We start from the raw sequence: 17,027 nt of genomic DNA, 5'->3' as shown, positions 1-17,027 counted from the left end.
TTTTGATCCTGGGTGATTTCAATGTCCATGCTGAGGATGCGAATTCCAATCAGGCAGCGGACCTTGTGTCATCCATGGCAACACTAGGACTCTTCCAATTTGTAACAACACCCACACACCAGGCCAGACACATGCTCGATCTGATCTTTGCAGTGAAAGTTTTAGTAGACCGGATTACTGCTGAAGCAGTGGCATGGTCAGACCACTATGTCCTGAAGGCTCATATGGAAGTTCCAGCCCAAACCTATTTAGGTGGCAAGCATATTTTAGCTCACCCGCGGAGCCTGATGGATCCTGGCTCCCAGGTATTTCTCTAGATGACCTAGTTGAGTCTTGTCAAGACTAGCTTTCTACAGCCATTGATGAGATCACACCTCAGCACCCTCAGCTGGCACCATGGTATAACCAGGAACAAAAGCTAAATAATGCTGTTTATAACGCACTTCCCTTTCCATTTGTATCATTAGAAGCTCAATGATTCATGAATTTTGACAGAACTTTTTTTGTATCAGGAACTCTTTTGCATATTAGGCCACACACCCCTGATGTAGCCAATCCTCCAAGAACTTACAGTAGGCGCTGTAAGAAGGGCCCTGCAAGCTCTTGGAGGAATGCTACATCAGGAAGGTGTAGCCTAATATGCAAAGGAGTTCCTGCTACAAAAAAAGCCCTGAATTTTGAGCAGCAGAAGATACTTATTTCTTATTATTTGATGCAAGGGTTAAAAGGACCAAGACAAATTTCACAATTGCTAGCTAAATTGTGGAAATCTAAGGCAGTCCCTTCAGTCCAGAAATAGTACTCAATGATTTGGGATATAGTCATAAGAACATAAGAGAAGCCATGTTGGATCAGGCCAATGACCCATCCAATGTAACACTCTGTGTCACACAGTGGACAAAAAATTATATATATATATACATACACACACACACTGTATCTAATAGCCACTGATGGACCTCTGCTCCATATTTTTATCCAATCCCCTCTTGAAGCTGGCTATGCTTGTAGCCGCCACCACCTCCTGTGGCAGTGAATTCCACATGTTAATCACCCTTTGGGTGAAGAAGTACTTCCTTTTATCTGTTTTAACCTGACTGCTCAGCAATTTCATTGAATGCCCACGAGTTCTTGTATTGTGAGAAAGGGAGAAAAGTACTTCTTTCTCTACTTTCTCCATCCCATGCATTATATTGCAAACCTCTATCATGTCACTCCACAGTTGACATTTCTCAAAGCTAAAGAGCCCCAAGCGTTTTAACCTTTCTTCATAGGGAAAGTGTTCCAGCCCTTTTATCATTCTAGTTGCCCTTTTCTGGACTTTCTCCAATGCTATAATATCCTTTTTGAGGTGCGGTGACCAGAACTGCACACAGTACTCCAAATGAGACCGCACCATCGATTTATACAGGGACATTATGATACTGGCTATTTGTTATCAGTTCCCTTCCTAATAATTCCCAGCATGGCGTTGGCCTTTTTTATTGCAATCGCACACTGTCTTGACATTTTCAGTGAGTTATCTACCACGACCCCAAGATCTCTCTCTTGGTCAGTCTCTGCCAGTTCACACCCCATCAACTTGTATTTGTAGCTGGGATTCTTGGCCCCAATGTGCATTACTTTGCCCTTGGCCACATTGAACTTCATCTGCCACATTGATGCCCACTCACCCAGCCTCAACAGATCCCTTTGGAGTGCCTCACAATCCTCTCTGGTTCTCACCACCCTGAACAATTTAATGTCATCTGCAAACTTGGCCACTTCACTGCTCACTCCCAACTCCAACTCATTTATGAACAAGTTAAAGAGCATGAGACCCAGTACTGAGCCCTGCGGCACCCCACTGCTTACTGTCCTCCACTGCAAAGACTGCCCATTTATACTCATTCTCTGCTTCCTATTAATCAGCCAGTTTTTGATCCACAAGAGGACCTGTCCTTTTACTCCATGACTCTTGAGCTTTCAAAGGAGCCTTTGATGAGGAACTTTATCAAAAGCTTTCTGGAAGTCAAGGTAAACAACATCTATTGGGTCTCCTTTGTCCACATGTTTGTTCACCCCCGCAAAGAAATGTAACAGGTTAGTGAGGCAAGATCTTCCCTTACAGAACCCATGCTGAGTCTTCCTCACTAACTCGTGTTCATCAATGTGCCTACTCATTCTGTCCTTGATAATAGTCGTGATGGATAAAATAGCTTCAAATTTAGTTAAAATGGATTCTTCTGAAAACAAGGAAGATACATTTCTAGAAAAATGGTTTGGATTTTTTGATTTTATACAATCTAATAAAATACCTGAGCTCAAAGTACCACATAAGTACTTAGACTTTGCTTTTTATTAACTGAGAATGAGTTTATATGTTTAGCTGTAATCTTTCTTTTCTTTAACTCAGTCTTTAACTCAGTCAACTGTGCAATTGGTTTAATAACAACAACTAATCTAATTGTTCTAACTGTTTCATTTGTTTACCGGTTTGTACTGGTTATTGTTATTAGTAAGCTTGTCATGTACATATACAGACAAAGATCTTCCCTCTTAGGGGATCTGAAATTATGTGATGTGAGTGGTATAAAATTCCATTTCATAGCTTTGGATGTGACTTGAATATTAAAGCTTAATAAAGTTTATTTTGGGGGGGGGGGGAAGGATCCTTATCACTGAGCAAAAGTGCCAAGGTTTCCAGGGGCTGTTCCCTATAAACTGAGTTAGTGTGAGCTAGTTCACAGTATTTTAGCTTCCAGCTCACGAATCTTTGTCTTAGCTCAGAAAAAATGACCCCAGGGCAAACTAATTTATGTAGTAGCTCACAACTTTAATGCCAGAAGCTCAAAAAGTAGAATTTTTGCTCACAAGACCTCCACAGTTTAGAAGTAGCATTTTTTTTTGGGGGGGGGGGGAATTGACTGAATAATTCCTCATAATCTCAAAAAAATCTGCCCTCCAGCAGAGTGTGAAAGGATGTATCAGTCCTGTTGCACAAGGGCAGATTCTATCTAAGGCCTATTCAAAAATTTTCTCTACATTACTATAGTAGGTATAATCTTCAGTCTTGCAAACAATAAAGTGTGGGATGGGAAAATAGTACATCCAGTGGTTGCTTCAGTGACCATATGCAAGCGGATTTTGCCATTTCACACAGTAAAATCCAGTTGCAAAATGCATTGAAAGTAGACTGAAAGAGTGTTATTTAGTGTGTGTGAAAGCATTCCTTGTTAGAAATTGTATAGATGAATTCATGGTTAATTAAGTTTATCTTTATTATCCCAACAATACAGTACTGAAAGTGCTATCCTATGCAGAGGTTATGACCCTTCTAAACCCACTGATTTCAACAAAAAGGCATAGCATTGCTTAGGATAGCACCACAAATTGTCTACATTTATTCTGAGATGGGCTGTGGCTCAGTAGCAGAGCATCTGCTTTGAATGCAGAAGGTCCAAGTCCAATCCTCAGCATCTCTAGTTAAGAGAGTCAGGTAGCAGGTGATGTGAAGGAGCCCTGCCTGAGACCAGGAGACATATTTTCATCTGAGTGAACGATACTGACTTTGACTGGCCAATGGTCTGATTTATTATATGGTAGTTTTATGGGTCCCATGATTCTCTTTTCCATTAGTAAATTAACATGTTTGTGCATCAGAAAAAGTAACTCTTTTTCCAACTCAGAGAGCAATCCTAATCCAACTCAGAGATCAATATACTCAGGTCTATTCAGTAGGGTTTACTCTTATGTAAATGTTCATAAGACTGTAGTGTCATTGACTGAGGAAAGAAACACATTCTGCATGAACCCTCATGTCTTTAAGCCTGGCCCCTGCATCTCCTGTACATATAGACACCAAAGCCTAGCCTCCCTTTCCTTGCAGCCTTCTCTTAGCTACCCACCCTTGCTTTCATCTTCAACAGTTATCCTGTTTCATAGTTAAATTGATTCTATCTTCTGTTTGGGGAAGGGGAAGGCAACATGGTATTGCCTGATCTCATCAGATCTCGGAAGCTAAGCAGGGTCAGTAATTGGAAGGGAGACCACCAAGGAAGACTCTGTAAAGTAAGGCAATGAAAAACTGCATCTGCTTCTTTCTTGCCTTGAAAGCTTCTTATTGAGGAATCCATAAGTCAGTTGCAACTTTTTAAAAATTATTTTTATTTAGATTTAAAATGTATGACTTGATGGCACTACACACAAACACATCTTCTGTTTTGTTTTATTGGTGCTGGTTTCTTTTTCCTCATGTATCTTGTAGTTTTATATAGCATTTTTATATACATTATTAGTCATTGTATTCTGCTTTAGACACTGTTTGTGGTGGAGTGGTCGATCAATGTTCTAAACAAATGAATACTCTTAAATAGATGGAAAATTTGTTTCTCTACACAAGAAAGTCAGTACTCAAATGCTTGCCCTCACCAAAGCAAAAATGAGGTTGGAGGAAATGTCCTCCTCACTACAGCCTCCATTCTACACTGACAAGCCCAAAGATCCCCAGTATAGCCTTTTTAGTGCTCAAACCTCTGGTGAAAAACTTCAACAGTAAAGCTGGTGGGATCCACTGTGATTAACAATTTGACAAAAACACAGTATGATCATTTGGTGTGAACATAGAGGGGATCTCAAGGTGTTTTTTTTTGGGGGGGGGGGTATAATGTAATGATGCTGCATTTATTTTAATATGAAATTAGTATTAACTTGAATGAGCAGCATAATCCATCCTTGGTTATTTCTACTCTGCTGAAAAGTGACAACACATATTTGGTAGAATAGTCCAAAAAAAAAAAAATCAGATGTGCTATTTTATAGGATTTTTTTTAACTACAGTTCTTCATGTTAGCACATATTTTTCTTTATTTAAAGGCACAGAAACGTGATTGAAATATTACTTTTTAAAGTGGATGGATGGATGATATATATAAGAGAGAGAGAGAGATGATGGATGGATAGAGAGATAGGTAGATGATAGATGGATAGAGAGATAGATGATCAATGGAGAGAGAGAGAAAGAGATCAACCCAAGTACAATAAAGGGATTCTTCCCACCCAGCCAGGTTAGAATCCTTCCAGGTTCTCTGACCACCCATAGAGGCTGTCCCTAGCATCATAACACCTGGTGGACAAAAGGCATATGGGATAGGAACTCAATTAAAGAGGATCCAACTGAATAGGCTGCCTAGATTTTTGAGTTCTTATCTGTTATATTACATTTTAAAATTGTTTTGAGTTGAATTTTATACTGAACACTCAGTTATTTTGGGACATGGTGAAAGCATTGAATAAAGCACTATTGCGTTTTCAGTTGCAAGGTTTAATTTTGCTTTCTAAAAGATTTTACTATGGAATGAGAAAGTTATATTTTAATCAAATCACAAGCTTTGACAAACTAATGGTGTAAAAACTGAGACCCAGTAAAGTAAAGCAAGGAGCTGATGGGGAGGGGGAGTTTATTTGTGGTCAAACAATATAATTAAACAGCACTTACTATGTTCTTGATTTCTGCCAACTTGTGATGTGGTTTCTTCTCAACTCCAGAAGAGTAGCTGCATTAATCTTGTTTGAGACAATTTGTAACATGAACCTAATTTATTCTATCATGAGTTATTAGACAAGTGGAAATGCACAGAACATTGGTCAATGATGTTATGCACACAAACACGCAGGCAATTCTATATTCTGAGGTTCTTCCATTACTTGCTGTTTCTTGGTAGTTTAGCCAGAGGCTGATATAAGCCAAGCTAGTCCACTGCATCCTTCAGTTTGACAGCTTAGCCAATCAGGACACAGGGAATTAGACCAATGTCTGAAGTAAAGTACTGAGCTTACACAGCTTTTCCATCCAATGGAGGACAACTGGGATTTTGCAGTTGCCGTGCAATGATTCTTTCAGAATGTTTAGATGTTCTGCAATTGCCTTAAACTCCTGGGAAAACCTTATCGCCTATGACTGGGAAAGAAATGTACTTATGAGTTTTATTCACTACTTTTCCACTGGTCAAAGTGAGTACAGAGGGTCATCCTTGGATTCCTCAGGAGACTTTGCCAAGGATCATGGGAGCTGCATTGACAAAAGTCCTGTTGGACAATGACTGTAGTAAGGATGAGATTTAAAGCTGACTGAGCATTAAAGTTGATTGGATCCAACCACAGTTTTATAAAATACCAGATTTAGATGGTTTAAACAACTGATTCCTATCAATTGATGTTGAAAATGTTGTAAGAACCGACACCACCTGATAGAATTCTCTGCCAAATGAGATCTGTGTCCTGTGGGGCCTAATGTAGTTCTGAAGAGCCTGCAAGGCAGAGATGTTCTGCCAACTTTATGGCTGAGGACAGCAATGGTTTTTCCATCTAGCCTGCCTTCCTCTTTCTTTTCCCTTAAAAAATGAAGACACAAATAGTGTGCCGTATGTGCCATCAGTAACTTGTATATTGCAAATTGTAACTTTTCACTGAATTTAAGATGTTAGATGTTTTAACCTGGAATGTTGTTTCAACTGTTCCCTACTCTGAGCCCTCCTGCATGTGGGAGGGTGGGTTATATGTTAAATAAAATAAATAAAAGTCACACTAAGGTTGAAAAGAAAGAAAAAATGACAGTCTTTTCAATCAATTTTATTTTATTCTTGCAGATGCCGTCTTTTAAAGCTGCCCAATATCTACTCCCTGTACTTACCAAGAGCTTGCTGAACTGCTCCATGCACCATTCACTTCCTTATTCCTGAAACTGTAGATCAGGGGATCCAGCATTGGAGTGATGTTGGCATAGAGTACAGCAACCAGGCAGTCCTACTCCATGGAATGACTGGAGGAAGGGCATATGTAGGTATACAAGAGGGTTCCATAGAAGATGCTTACCATAGTGAGATGGGAAACACAGGTGGAAAACGCCTTGCTCCTACCTTGAGCTGTATGCATTTTCAGCACTGAGGAGACAATGAGGATGTAGGAGAGAAAAATCAGACCAAAAGCCACAATCAAGTTACCCCCAGAAAGGTTATAGGTTACCAACTGGCTAACCGAGGTATCACAGTATGGGGGGAAATGTCATAGAACTGGTCAGTAACATTGGAGTTGCTGAAGTACATGGGAGTTTGGAGGCACTGATCTATCCAGATCAAGGTAATGATGGCTAGATTCCTTGCTAAAGTTAACAGACAGACTAGTAAGCCAAGAGCAAAGAGAAGAGTCTGTTTCTTTTGGTCAACAGAGAATCCCAAGAGAACAAACTCTGTGACACTGGTCAGTTCTGTCTTCTCAGATGCTTGATGAAGTCCATCTTCATGCAGGACATTGGGCCTTTGTTGGCAGAAAGGAACAGTAGTCTGATTTTTTTTTTAAAAAATAGACAGTTTCATAAATAAAAGAGAGATATAAAGTGATGTTTAAAAGGGAAAGAGAGAGAGGGTCAGTGGTCAATTTTTATTATTTGCGTTCCATGATGACTATACTTTTAAAATTCAATTTTAATTTCAGAAAGCACCAATGCATCCTGTAGGCCATTGAAAAGGGTGGAGTGCAATCTATTGGTGGGCCATTGTCCTTTTTCTAGTGGACCACTTAGCTCTTCTGATGCTGAAATTCTTGAACCAAATCAACCTTGGCTGGACCTTAAAAAGTACTTCATCTGTGCTTAAAGCAATAGTGCATTCTTGGACTCATTTAACAAATGGCCATTATCTAGTTGTAGAAGTTTATGTGCAGACAATCCTGCTTTGTAAACTTAAACACACTTTGGTAGGAAACTTCTTAATCCTGTCTGTCTGTCTCTATCTGTCTGTCTGTCTGCCTGTCATCATCTGTTTGCATGTCTGTCCACTTGCCTGCCCTTTAGTGGTGGCAAAATGGAACACCTGATTGGTGGTGCAGCAACCTTTGGCCTGTCAAACCATCAATCAAGGTCTGTTGCATTCCATTGGCTAAGAGTGGGAGGAGGAGGGAAACAGTCACAGAATGCCTTCTCCCAATTGGCTGAGGGCTTCTGGGTCTTCCTGTTGAGTGTGTAAGAGGAAGAGAAGTGAGCAGAGCCCCATCTGTTTGTTTGGAGCTGTTCTGCTTTCATTTTCCTGCTAATATTAAGAAGTTGGTTGAAAGACAGTATATGGTTACATTCAGCAGTTCTGGTGAGTAAATTGCTCCAGGGAGTAAATTGCCCCAGTAAGATCACAAAAGTGTGCTTGCAAACTGTGTTTATTTCGCTGCTTTATGTGAGAGTGTGTGTGTGTGTTCACTTTCATTTAGTGGAAGTGCAGTCAGCTGCTGGGGGAGTGAGAAAATTAAGTGTGCATTCAGGGGAACAATGTTGTATTTTTATTTTGGGTGGGAGAAATGGAAAAGCCTCCTGACTCCACCCCCAAAATCCCCAAGTATTTTCTGAATAGGCTAAGCTTGGTTCTGTCAGTAAAAGGCAAGCAGATGAGGCTTTTTCCAGGCTTATTTTGGCCTTTGAGAGATAACTCATTGGGACCAGTTCCGAGTAGGGCTGCCACTTCCAGATTGTTGGGAAATTCTTGGAGATTTTGTGGTGGAGTCTATGAAAGCCAGTCTCTGGTGAGGGGAAAGGCCCCAGCTAAATAGAATGCCATAGAGTCCACCCTCCAAAGTAGTTATTTTCTCCAAGGGGAAAAAGATCTGTTATCTGGAGTTCAGCTGTGGTACCAGAAGATCTTCAGCCTCCTCCTGGAGGTTTCCTACTCTAGGCCTGGCAGCACCCTCTGGGTTACTTGATGCCACCTGACTGGCATCACTTAACTAGGCCTGGCTGCTTGCTTCTGTTCAGAAAATACAAAACCAAAACACCAAAACACCACTGCAATATACTGACTAACAACATTCAGGAAAACTTTTAAAGTCATATAAATCCTTTTAAACACATTATAAAGAAGTTCAGCTTTACAAGATTGCAAAGAAAAGTCCATTCAGTGAGCACTTGGATGTTGGCTCATTTCATCAAAAGTCTTCCTCAGGAGTATTTGCTCACATAGACAGAGGAAAGAGGTGGACACAAAGGTTTGGCTAGATGAGGGCACTTTCTTCAGTAACAATATTTTAACAGCAAGGGCAGTAGACCTAACTAGCGGTATGGGCAAGGCCAGAGCTGAAACATCCTCTCCCTTGCCACACAATGGGCGAACCACCCTAGCACCTAGGTAGAGCCATCTGCTAATGGCTCATACCAGGCCAGCACAGCAAAGGAGTTTCAACCCCAGCCGCATGGCTGCAGGGGAGAATAGATCCAGGCAGACCCAAGGCAGTCTGCATTCTCATTCAACAGGCTGCATGGTCCAGGAATGATTCAGCAAGACCTCCATGCCCCCAAAAGGGGGTGCTTATGGTGCTCACCAAGTCGCATAACATTAACCAAACAAATCCTGCCAACCATAAAGTGACCAGCCTATTTAACATCCGCAACCCAGCCAATTCCACAATCTCTTCAGCAGGCAGTACTGGGTAAGCGAAAAACACCTCTTCGCTAACCAATAAGAAAAGGTGAAAAAATTCCTATCCAGCCCCCCATGGAACAAGGGCAACCAGCAAAAACTCATAATGCTGGGCTGAGCATGAGGAGCAGACTGCTGATGCAGGGGTGCAGCCAGCTGTTAAGTTGTGGGTCCACCCCTGAAACTCCCAGGGTTCCCTGTGCCCTGCCACCCTTCCTCTTTACATGGGAGCAAAGGTGACCCCCCTACTTGCATGGCTGGGCAGCCTGCATCAGGTAGGAGCTGTGTTCTATTTCTTCAGAGTTATCAGCTTCTTATTACAATTCAGTGTTAATATTGGGAGTGAGCTAGACCTTAACATCTTCTCTAAACAGATGTAAAAGCCCTCTGAATTTGGCTGGCAAAATGCTCTCTGCAACCTCTTTAGTTCTTCAGAATTTTTCAGCCTGGAATAAACCATGGTGATTAAACCTCTACCCTAACCAGATACAAAAACATTCTAGATTTAACTGGCCAAATGTTCTCTGCATTACATTTATATTAGGAGCTAGCCTTTCTTAAACCTCTTTTCTAACCAGATGCAAAAGCCTTCTGAATTTTACTGGCCAAATGCTCTCTCCAAAAAATTTGAAAACTAACTCTACTTAAAGAAAACTATTCTAGGTAACTCCATGCAGCTGTGTCTTGGATATCTCTTTCTTAAAGGTATAACACACAGTGATATAGTAAAGATTCAATGCTATAGTAAAGATTTATAAATGGTGTTCCATTAGATCCTCAGGAAAATAATGTTTCTGGTATGTTTTAAATACTTCATTCATGTATCATTGAGGGGGATGGTGCTGCAGTTATTTAGTAAATGTAGGAGAGCCAATTCATCTCTTAAAATCATCATATTTAAAGTACATTAAATTGGAAGTATTACATATGGTTTCAGCCCACAATACCTTTGACAACCACTGTGATATGACAGTCAGTGCTTTAGAGCAGGGTCTGCCAGACGCCCCGGTGGTACCAGCAGCTCCGGCCGCCCTGGCGGCACCGGCTGCCCCGGGTGTACGGGCTGCCCCAGCCGGGCCAGGGAGGTGAGCGAAGTCCCGAGAACTAGATGCCACATTCGACGGGAACCCCGAAGGAGTGGAGTACTTTATAATTCAAGCAAACAGCTACATGCACTACTGGGGGGACACCTTCCCAGATGAGTTCAGCCGTGTTGACTACTTGGGGTCGAAGATGAAGGGGGCTGCCCAGAGATGGTACGTGAGCCTGTATGAGACCAGGGGGCCCGAGCTAGACACCGTGGGGGGCTTCCTCTAAGCCCTGCTATCCCAGTACGAGGACCCTCTACAAGAGACGAGGGCCATCGCCACTCTCCAGAACCTGCAGCAGGGGATGATGACCATCCGGGAATACACTGCTGAGTTCCGGACCCACTGCGCCAAGATCCGGGGCTGGAGCAAGATGATGAAAATAATGGCGTACCGACCGGGCCTAAACGTCAGTCTACTAGATCGAGCCCTTGGGCAAGTGAGACCCACCACGTTGGTCGGGTGGATACAACTGGCGAGTGAGGTCGAAACCAACATGAATATGGTGGCCCTTCAATGCAGCAGAAACAAGGGGGCAAAGCCGGGCCGGAGCCCAAGCCAAGCGTGAAGCCAGAAGCAAAAAAGACCCAGGGGGGAGGGGGAATGGCAACCCCCCCTCAATTCGCAGATGCTACCAATGTGGAGACCTGAACCATCTAGCAGCCAACTGCCCAGAGCCCCCTCCCCATGGGCCCCCCTTAACCCCCAAGCCGAGACCGGTGGGGGCCAAGAAACCAACCAGGCCTAAAGAGCCTAGTCAGAGCAGCACCGCCCTATCGATGGTACAAGAGGAGGATTCTATAATGCTGGAAGACCTGGGGGAGGACCCCTGGGAAACCGAACCGGTGGCAAACGGGAACGACCTGCACTGATGGGTGCCGGGCGGCAGGTCGTTGAAGTATCGGCACCACTGAGGGTGAACATATCTGGCTCCCTTTTGTTTGTTCCATTGACTTTATTGAATGTGAAACTGAAGAGGTCCGCGCATGCCAGAGCCCTTATAGATTCAGGATGTACGAGGGAGATCATCACCCCCAGACTGGTAGAAATGTTAGAGCTACCCCGAGAACCCCTCCCACGCTCGATCCAGTTTGAGCAAATGGACAGGACAGTAATGAAGGGCGAGCCCTGTGTGGAAGAGACCCAAAGGATCCCTGTGGGGATCGACGATCACTGGGATTTGGAAATTTTTGTGATCGCTCCCTCCTCTTCCTTCGACCTGGTGCTCGGGGTAGGGTGGCTGGCCAGACACCAACCAGATATCCAGTGGGGGGAGCAAACCATAGACTTCACCGACAAGTGCTGCAAGTCTCACCTCTGGTGGGAGCAGTGGGGCCCCAAAGCCTCGCCGAAGAATGAGAGGCTGTGCGTGTCGGTTGAAGAGGTCCACACCATCCCTCATGAGTACCGGGACCTGCGGGGGGCATTTAGCGAGGTTGAGGCCGATGAACTGCCCCTCCACCGGGACACGGACTGTGCCATCGAGCTAATTCCCGGCCAGTCTCTCCCCAAGGCGAAGCTATACTCCATGGGGTGGGCAGAGAAAGCAGAGCTGAGGAAGTTCCTGGAGAAAAACCTCAAGCGGGGTTTCATCCGCCCTGCCATGGCGCCTTACACTGCCCCAGTCCTCTTCCAAAAGAAGAAGGATGGTAGCCTTAGACTTTGTACTGACTTTCGTGGGATAAACAAGATCTCTATGTCCAAGTGCTAGACTGGGAACCCCTGAGGACACATAGACAGCTACAATCATTTTCCCTAATTAAGGACTTGCTAAGCACCGTCTCAGAGGGGTCCATCTTTACCAAACTGGACCTGCAAGACGCTTACTTCTGAGTAAGAATCAAAGAAGGGGACAAGTGGAAGACAGCATTCAATACCCCCATGGGCCAGTTCGAGTACCTTGTAATGCCTTTCGGACTACAAGGGGCCCCCGGGGTGTTCATGAACTTTATCAACGAAGTGCTGAGGGAGTACCTGTACAAGGGGGTGGTAGTGTACCTGGATGACATCATTATTTACTCCAAGGACCTCCCCTCGCATGTGAAACTCGTGCGGAAGGTCCTAACAACCCTGTATCAAAACAAGCCATATGCTAAGCTGTCCAAATGCGAGTTCCACAAGGAGGAACTGGACTACCTAGGGTTTAGAGTACCCAGGAAAGGCTTAGCCATGGACCCGGTGAAAATACAAGCAGTGCTAGACTGGGAACCCCTGAGGACACATAGACAGCTACAATCATTTCTCGGGTTTGCAAATTTCTATAGGTCGTTCATTCAGGGGTTCACCCAAGTGGCCCTACCACTCACAGACCTCCTAAAGACAAAAGGGAGGGGACCGAACGCCAAGAGACCGGACGCCAAACTAATATGGACCCAGGAGTGCCAGAAGGTGTTCGACACCCTTAAGAGACTGTTCACGAGCGAACCGGTGCTAGTGCACCCTAACGAGCTTAAGCCTTTCGTGGTTCAATGTGACGCTTCCGATGTGGCCGTAGGAGCCATATTAAAGATGAGGGAGGCCAATTGCAACCATGCGCCTACATCTCCAAAAAATTTTTCCAAGACCAACGCAATTGGTCTGTGTGGGACAAGAAAGCATTCACAGTGACTTTCACTTTAAAAATCTGGTGGTCTTGGTTGGAGGGGGCGTGGGTGCCGTTCGAAATTTGGACAGACCATAAAAACTTGGAAGCGCTCATGGGGCGCTGTAAACTGATGGGGAAGCAGATCCGATGGACAGGCTTCTTTGCCAAATTTGACTTCACCCTGCAGCACATCCCCGGCGCAAAAAATTTTTTAGCTGACACCCTCTCCAGGCTTCCGCAGCACGAAAGCCAACGGGAGGAAGTGATAGACTCCCTAATACCCCCCGAAGCGGTGGCAGGAGCGGTACAAACCCGGTCAAAAGCAAACCCCAAGGCACCAAACCCTTGGGGGGGGGGAATAGACTAATAACGGAAAGCGAGAAGGAGGGAGAGGGCCGACCAGACGGATTGCTAAAAGGAGAGGGAGGGTTCTGGTACTACGAAGGGAGACTGTACGTCCCAAAGAGCTTGTGGTTAGAAGTTTTACAGCACTGCCAAACTAATAAACTCTCCGGTCTCTTCGGTTACGTAAAAACCCTCCACCTAGTGTACCGGCAATTTTGGTGGCCCCAAATGAAAAAGGACATTTCCGATTTCATGCAAACCTGCCCAACATGCCTCATGGCCAAAAGAAGGGGGGCAAAGTGCCGGGGCAGTTGCAGCCCCTCCCCACAGCCGAGAGGCCCTGGTCAGTGGTGTCAATGGAATTTATAGTGGAACTGCCTCCCTCGCAAGGGCAGACAGCGATCCTCGTCCTGGTGGACACTTTCTCTAAGCAAGCCCACTTTGTCCCATGCCGAAAGCTACCAACGGCCAAGGAATTAGCCTATTTATTCTTCCTGCACATGGTCCGGGTCCACTCATTCCTCAATAAGGTCATTAGTGATCTTGGGCCACAGTTCATTGCCAACTTCTGGTGGGAGTTTTGTAAATTGGCGGGAATGGAACAAGGACTGAGCTCAGCGTACCACCCGCAGACCGACGGGCAAAGTGAACGGGTGAACGGGCTTCTAGAACAGTACCTAAGATGCTATATAAATTTCCAGCAGTCTAACTGGGTGGAGCTGCTGCCGTTTGCAGAGTACGGGTATAACAACAGCCTTCACAGCTCCACCAAAATGACTCCCTTTCGGGTGGTGAATGGCTACGAGGGAAAGCCGTTCCCTACGCTGCCGGGGGGGCAGGCGATTCCAAGCCCACAGACTGTCAGCAATGGTGGGGCTGCCTGGAAAAAACTTGGAAAGTAATACAGGAAAATCTAGAGGTGGCCAAGAGGGATTATAAAGCCCAGTTTGACAAAAAGCACAGTCCAAGCTGGGACTTCAAAGTGGGGGAGATGGTGTTCCTCTCAACCAAGAACCTACCATTGCCACAGACCTCCAAGAAGCTAGCCTACAAATTCCTGGGACCTTTTAAAATAAAGAGGGTGATCAACCAAGTGACTGTAGAACTGGACTTGCCCAAACTATTTAGTAAAGTGCACCCTGTTTTCCATTGCAGCCTTTTGCGTCGAGATCCGGGTGGGTCGAAGTGGCACCCTCGTGTACCGGAGCCCAAGCCCATCATGGTGAAGGGGCAGAAGCACCACGAAGTCAAGGAAATCCTGGACTCTAAAATCCAAAGAGGGGTGCTTTACTACTTAGTGCGCTGGCGCTATTTCCCGCCCAGCTGTGATGAATGGGTTAAAGCCTCTAATCTAAATGCTCCGCCACTGCTTAAGCAATTTTACCTACTGCACCCAGACAAACCCCGAGCAAGAGCTTAGGGGGGGGGCAGTATGTCAGGCTCTGTTCATTAATACCATTGCCAAATGCTGATTACTAACCATATCGATTAATGCCTAGATGTGCTCACTAACCCAGGGGCCAGAGTAGTAAAGAGGGGAGGGGGGAAAGTAGAGAGTAGCTTCCTAGGAATATCAAAGGTTGCCAAGTCCTCTTTGAAGTAGGAAGTATGTGCCATATTCTCACCTTCTCCCTAGAGGCAGCAAGGACATTGCCTCCGGGAAAATGTAACCACCAACTGAAAAGATAAGGGGGGAACGTTGAGAAAACTCTCACATGCAAAAGCAGCCTTTTGTTTTGGGAATGGGGGTAGAAGCAATTGCTTTGATATAGAATGTTAAAAGCCAAAGATTTAAACTGATCTCCATCAGTTCCAATGCCTACCAAGCTGGAGTAACTCTGAAGTATCCAATAAATGCAACTTTGTTTCAAATACCAAGTCTGCTTATTTGTGAGCTTCAATGAACCCCCGCCTGACACCCACCATAACAATAGCAATTTGATTGGCCAGGGTGTCAGAACAGGACAGCTGGAAAAGGGGTGGGATGTCACAGAAAAAGTGCTGAATGACATTGTCCCAACAGAAAGACAAAAGAGACATCATACCAGAGTGCACACCTGAGTTAGCCAAGCCTAAAATCCAAGCAGCTGCTGCTAAACAGATACAAATTTTGGGTCTCATGAGCACACTATAATGCAACGGATGGCAGATGGCAGCATATCGATCATAGAAGATGATGAAGAAGAAGATATTGGATTTATATCCCGCCCTCCACTCCAAAGACTCTCAGAGCGGCTCACAATCTCCTTTACCTTCCTCCCCCACAACAGACACCCTGTGAGGTGGGTGGGGCTGAGAGGGATCTCACAGCAGCTGCCCTTTCAAGGACAACCTCTGCCAGAGCTATGGCTGACCCAAGGCCATTCCAGCAGGTGCAAGTGGAGGAGTGGGGAATCGAACCCGGTTCTCCCAGATAAGAGTCTGCTCACTTAACCACTACACCAAACTGGATCTCATAGGCCATGACACCCAGCAGGAGGCATTCAATGCCTCCAAAGGAGATGAAGAAGAACATCTGGGAGAAGCAACCAGCTAGAGAGATAGTTTTGTCCTGGGAGAGGTAATTCATCAGCATCTTGGGGACAGTGGAAGTTGTATACCCAATGTCTACTACAGAGAGATTGGCCAGGAAGAAATACATGGGGTTGTGGAGTCTCTTGTTGAAACTGATGATGAGAAGAATAAGAGTGTTCCCAATCAGGGCCACCAAGTAGATAAGTAGAAAGAGACCAAAAAGAAGGAGCTGGGTTTTGTGGTTGCTAGAAAGTCCCAGCAGTAAAAATTCTGTGACAACTGTGCCATTCTTCAACGTTTGATGTGGTGTCTCCATCTGTGAAAGAACAATAGCTGGGACATATGTTAGAGGATGGGGGGGGGGGGGGGGCGGTTGTATGCATATTCTTTTTTGTTGCTGTTTCATATCCTCAAGCTTGGGGTCATAATCACAAACAAAATATTCCATATCAGTGTTTAGGCAGTACTTAGAAAGTTTTGGGAAGCTATCATTCCCCTTTTGCTTTCCTCAACTCCACCTGTTTTGAAAACCTAATTTAAAATGGCACAGGATATGAGCGTCATAAAAGGTCTCAGAGCCGTTTAAAACTGCTTTCTGCTCCTCACTGGGTTTTTTCTTGTGCAGTTCCCTCAGGAAGAGATGGCATGCAAAAAATAAAACATTTAAGATAGGATTTAGGCAAATATTTTGAATATTTGCTGTCAGATGGTGAAGAGAAGCAACAACAGAGAAGTATGAGTTGTGCTTTTCTAGGTCAGCATTCTGTACAACAGTTGCAATTCAGTTGCTTCTGAAATGGTTATAAGTACCAAATAATAGAGAAGGTTCTTCTCATACCTATTGATCTTTTTCTCACGAATTATCAAATATACAGCCATGAAGGTACAATTCAGTTAATATGTCTAGTACCTACTGAGAGATGGCCCGGCCCTTCCCAGCCAAGCCGGCATCGCCGGCGTTCAGGCTGGGGGCCGTATTTGCCCCCCCCCGGAAGGAGGGAGTGACGGAATGCCTTGCAAGGTACATCCGGGTCTGTTGCTGGGCGCGGCGTCAGGGCTATA

The 17,027-nt window shown here is 44.7% G+C and overlaps 1 protein-coding gene across 1 annotated transcript; it reads right to left on the bottom strand.

Moving 5' to 3' along the window:
- Nucleotides 1–6,783: 6,783 nt before the first annotated feature.
- Nucleotides 6,784–16,281, bottom strand: LOC132584053 (olfactory receptor 5AP2-like). The gene is made up of 3 exons (XM_060255838.1): nucleotides 15,911–16,281; nucleotides 15,381–15,621; nucleotides 6,784–7,005 (listed from the first exon to the last, which is right to left on the bottom strand). The coding sequence occupies exons 1-3, from the start codon at nucleotides 16,279–16,281 to the stop codon at nucleotides 6,784–6,786; spliced, it is 834 nt and encodes a 277-aa protein (XP_060111821.1).
- Nucleotides 16,282–17,027: the final 746 nt, after the last annotated feature.

This window comes from Heteronotia binoei, chromosome 15, assembly GCF_032191835.1.
Source record: "Heteronotia binoei isolate CCM8104 ecotype False Entrance Well chromosome 15, APGP_CSIRO_Hbin_v1, whole genome shotgun sequence".
In the NCBI taxonomy this organism is placed as follows: domain Eukaryota; kingdom Metazoa; phylum Chordata; class Lepidosauria; order Squamata; family Gekkonidae; genus Heteronotia; species Heteronotia binoei.
The sequence above is the reverse complement of the archived record's forward strand: the minus strand, read 5'-3'. Positions and strand labels throughout refer to the sequence as shown.

What these genes read in the sequence shown, in the direction of transcription:
- LOC132584053 (XM_060255838.1), bottom strand. Translation starts at nt 16,281, where the DNA reads ATGGAGACACCACATCAAACGTTGAAGAATGGCACAGTTGTCACAGAA. An exon ending in CTCCTGCTGGGTGTCATGGC is followed by an intron (nt 15,622 to 15,910) that starts CTATGAGATCCA and finishes CTTCATCATCTT; the next exon opens with CTATGATCGATATGCTGCCA. An exon ending in TGGCCAATCAAATTGCTATT is followed by an intron (nt 7,006 to 15,380) that starts GTTATGGTGGGT and finishes TCGGTTAGCCAG; the next exon opens with TTGGTAACCTATAACCTTTC.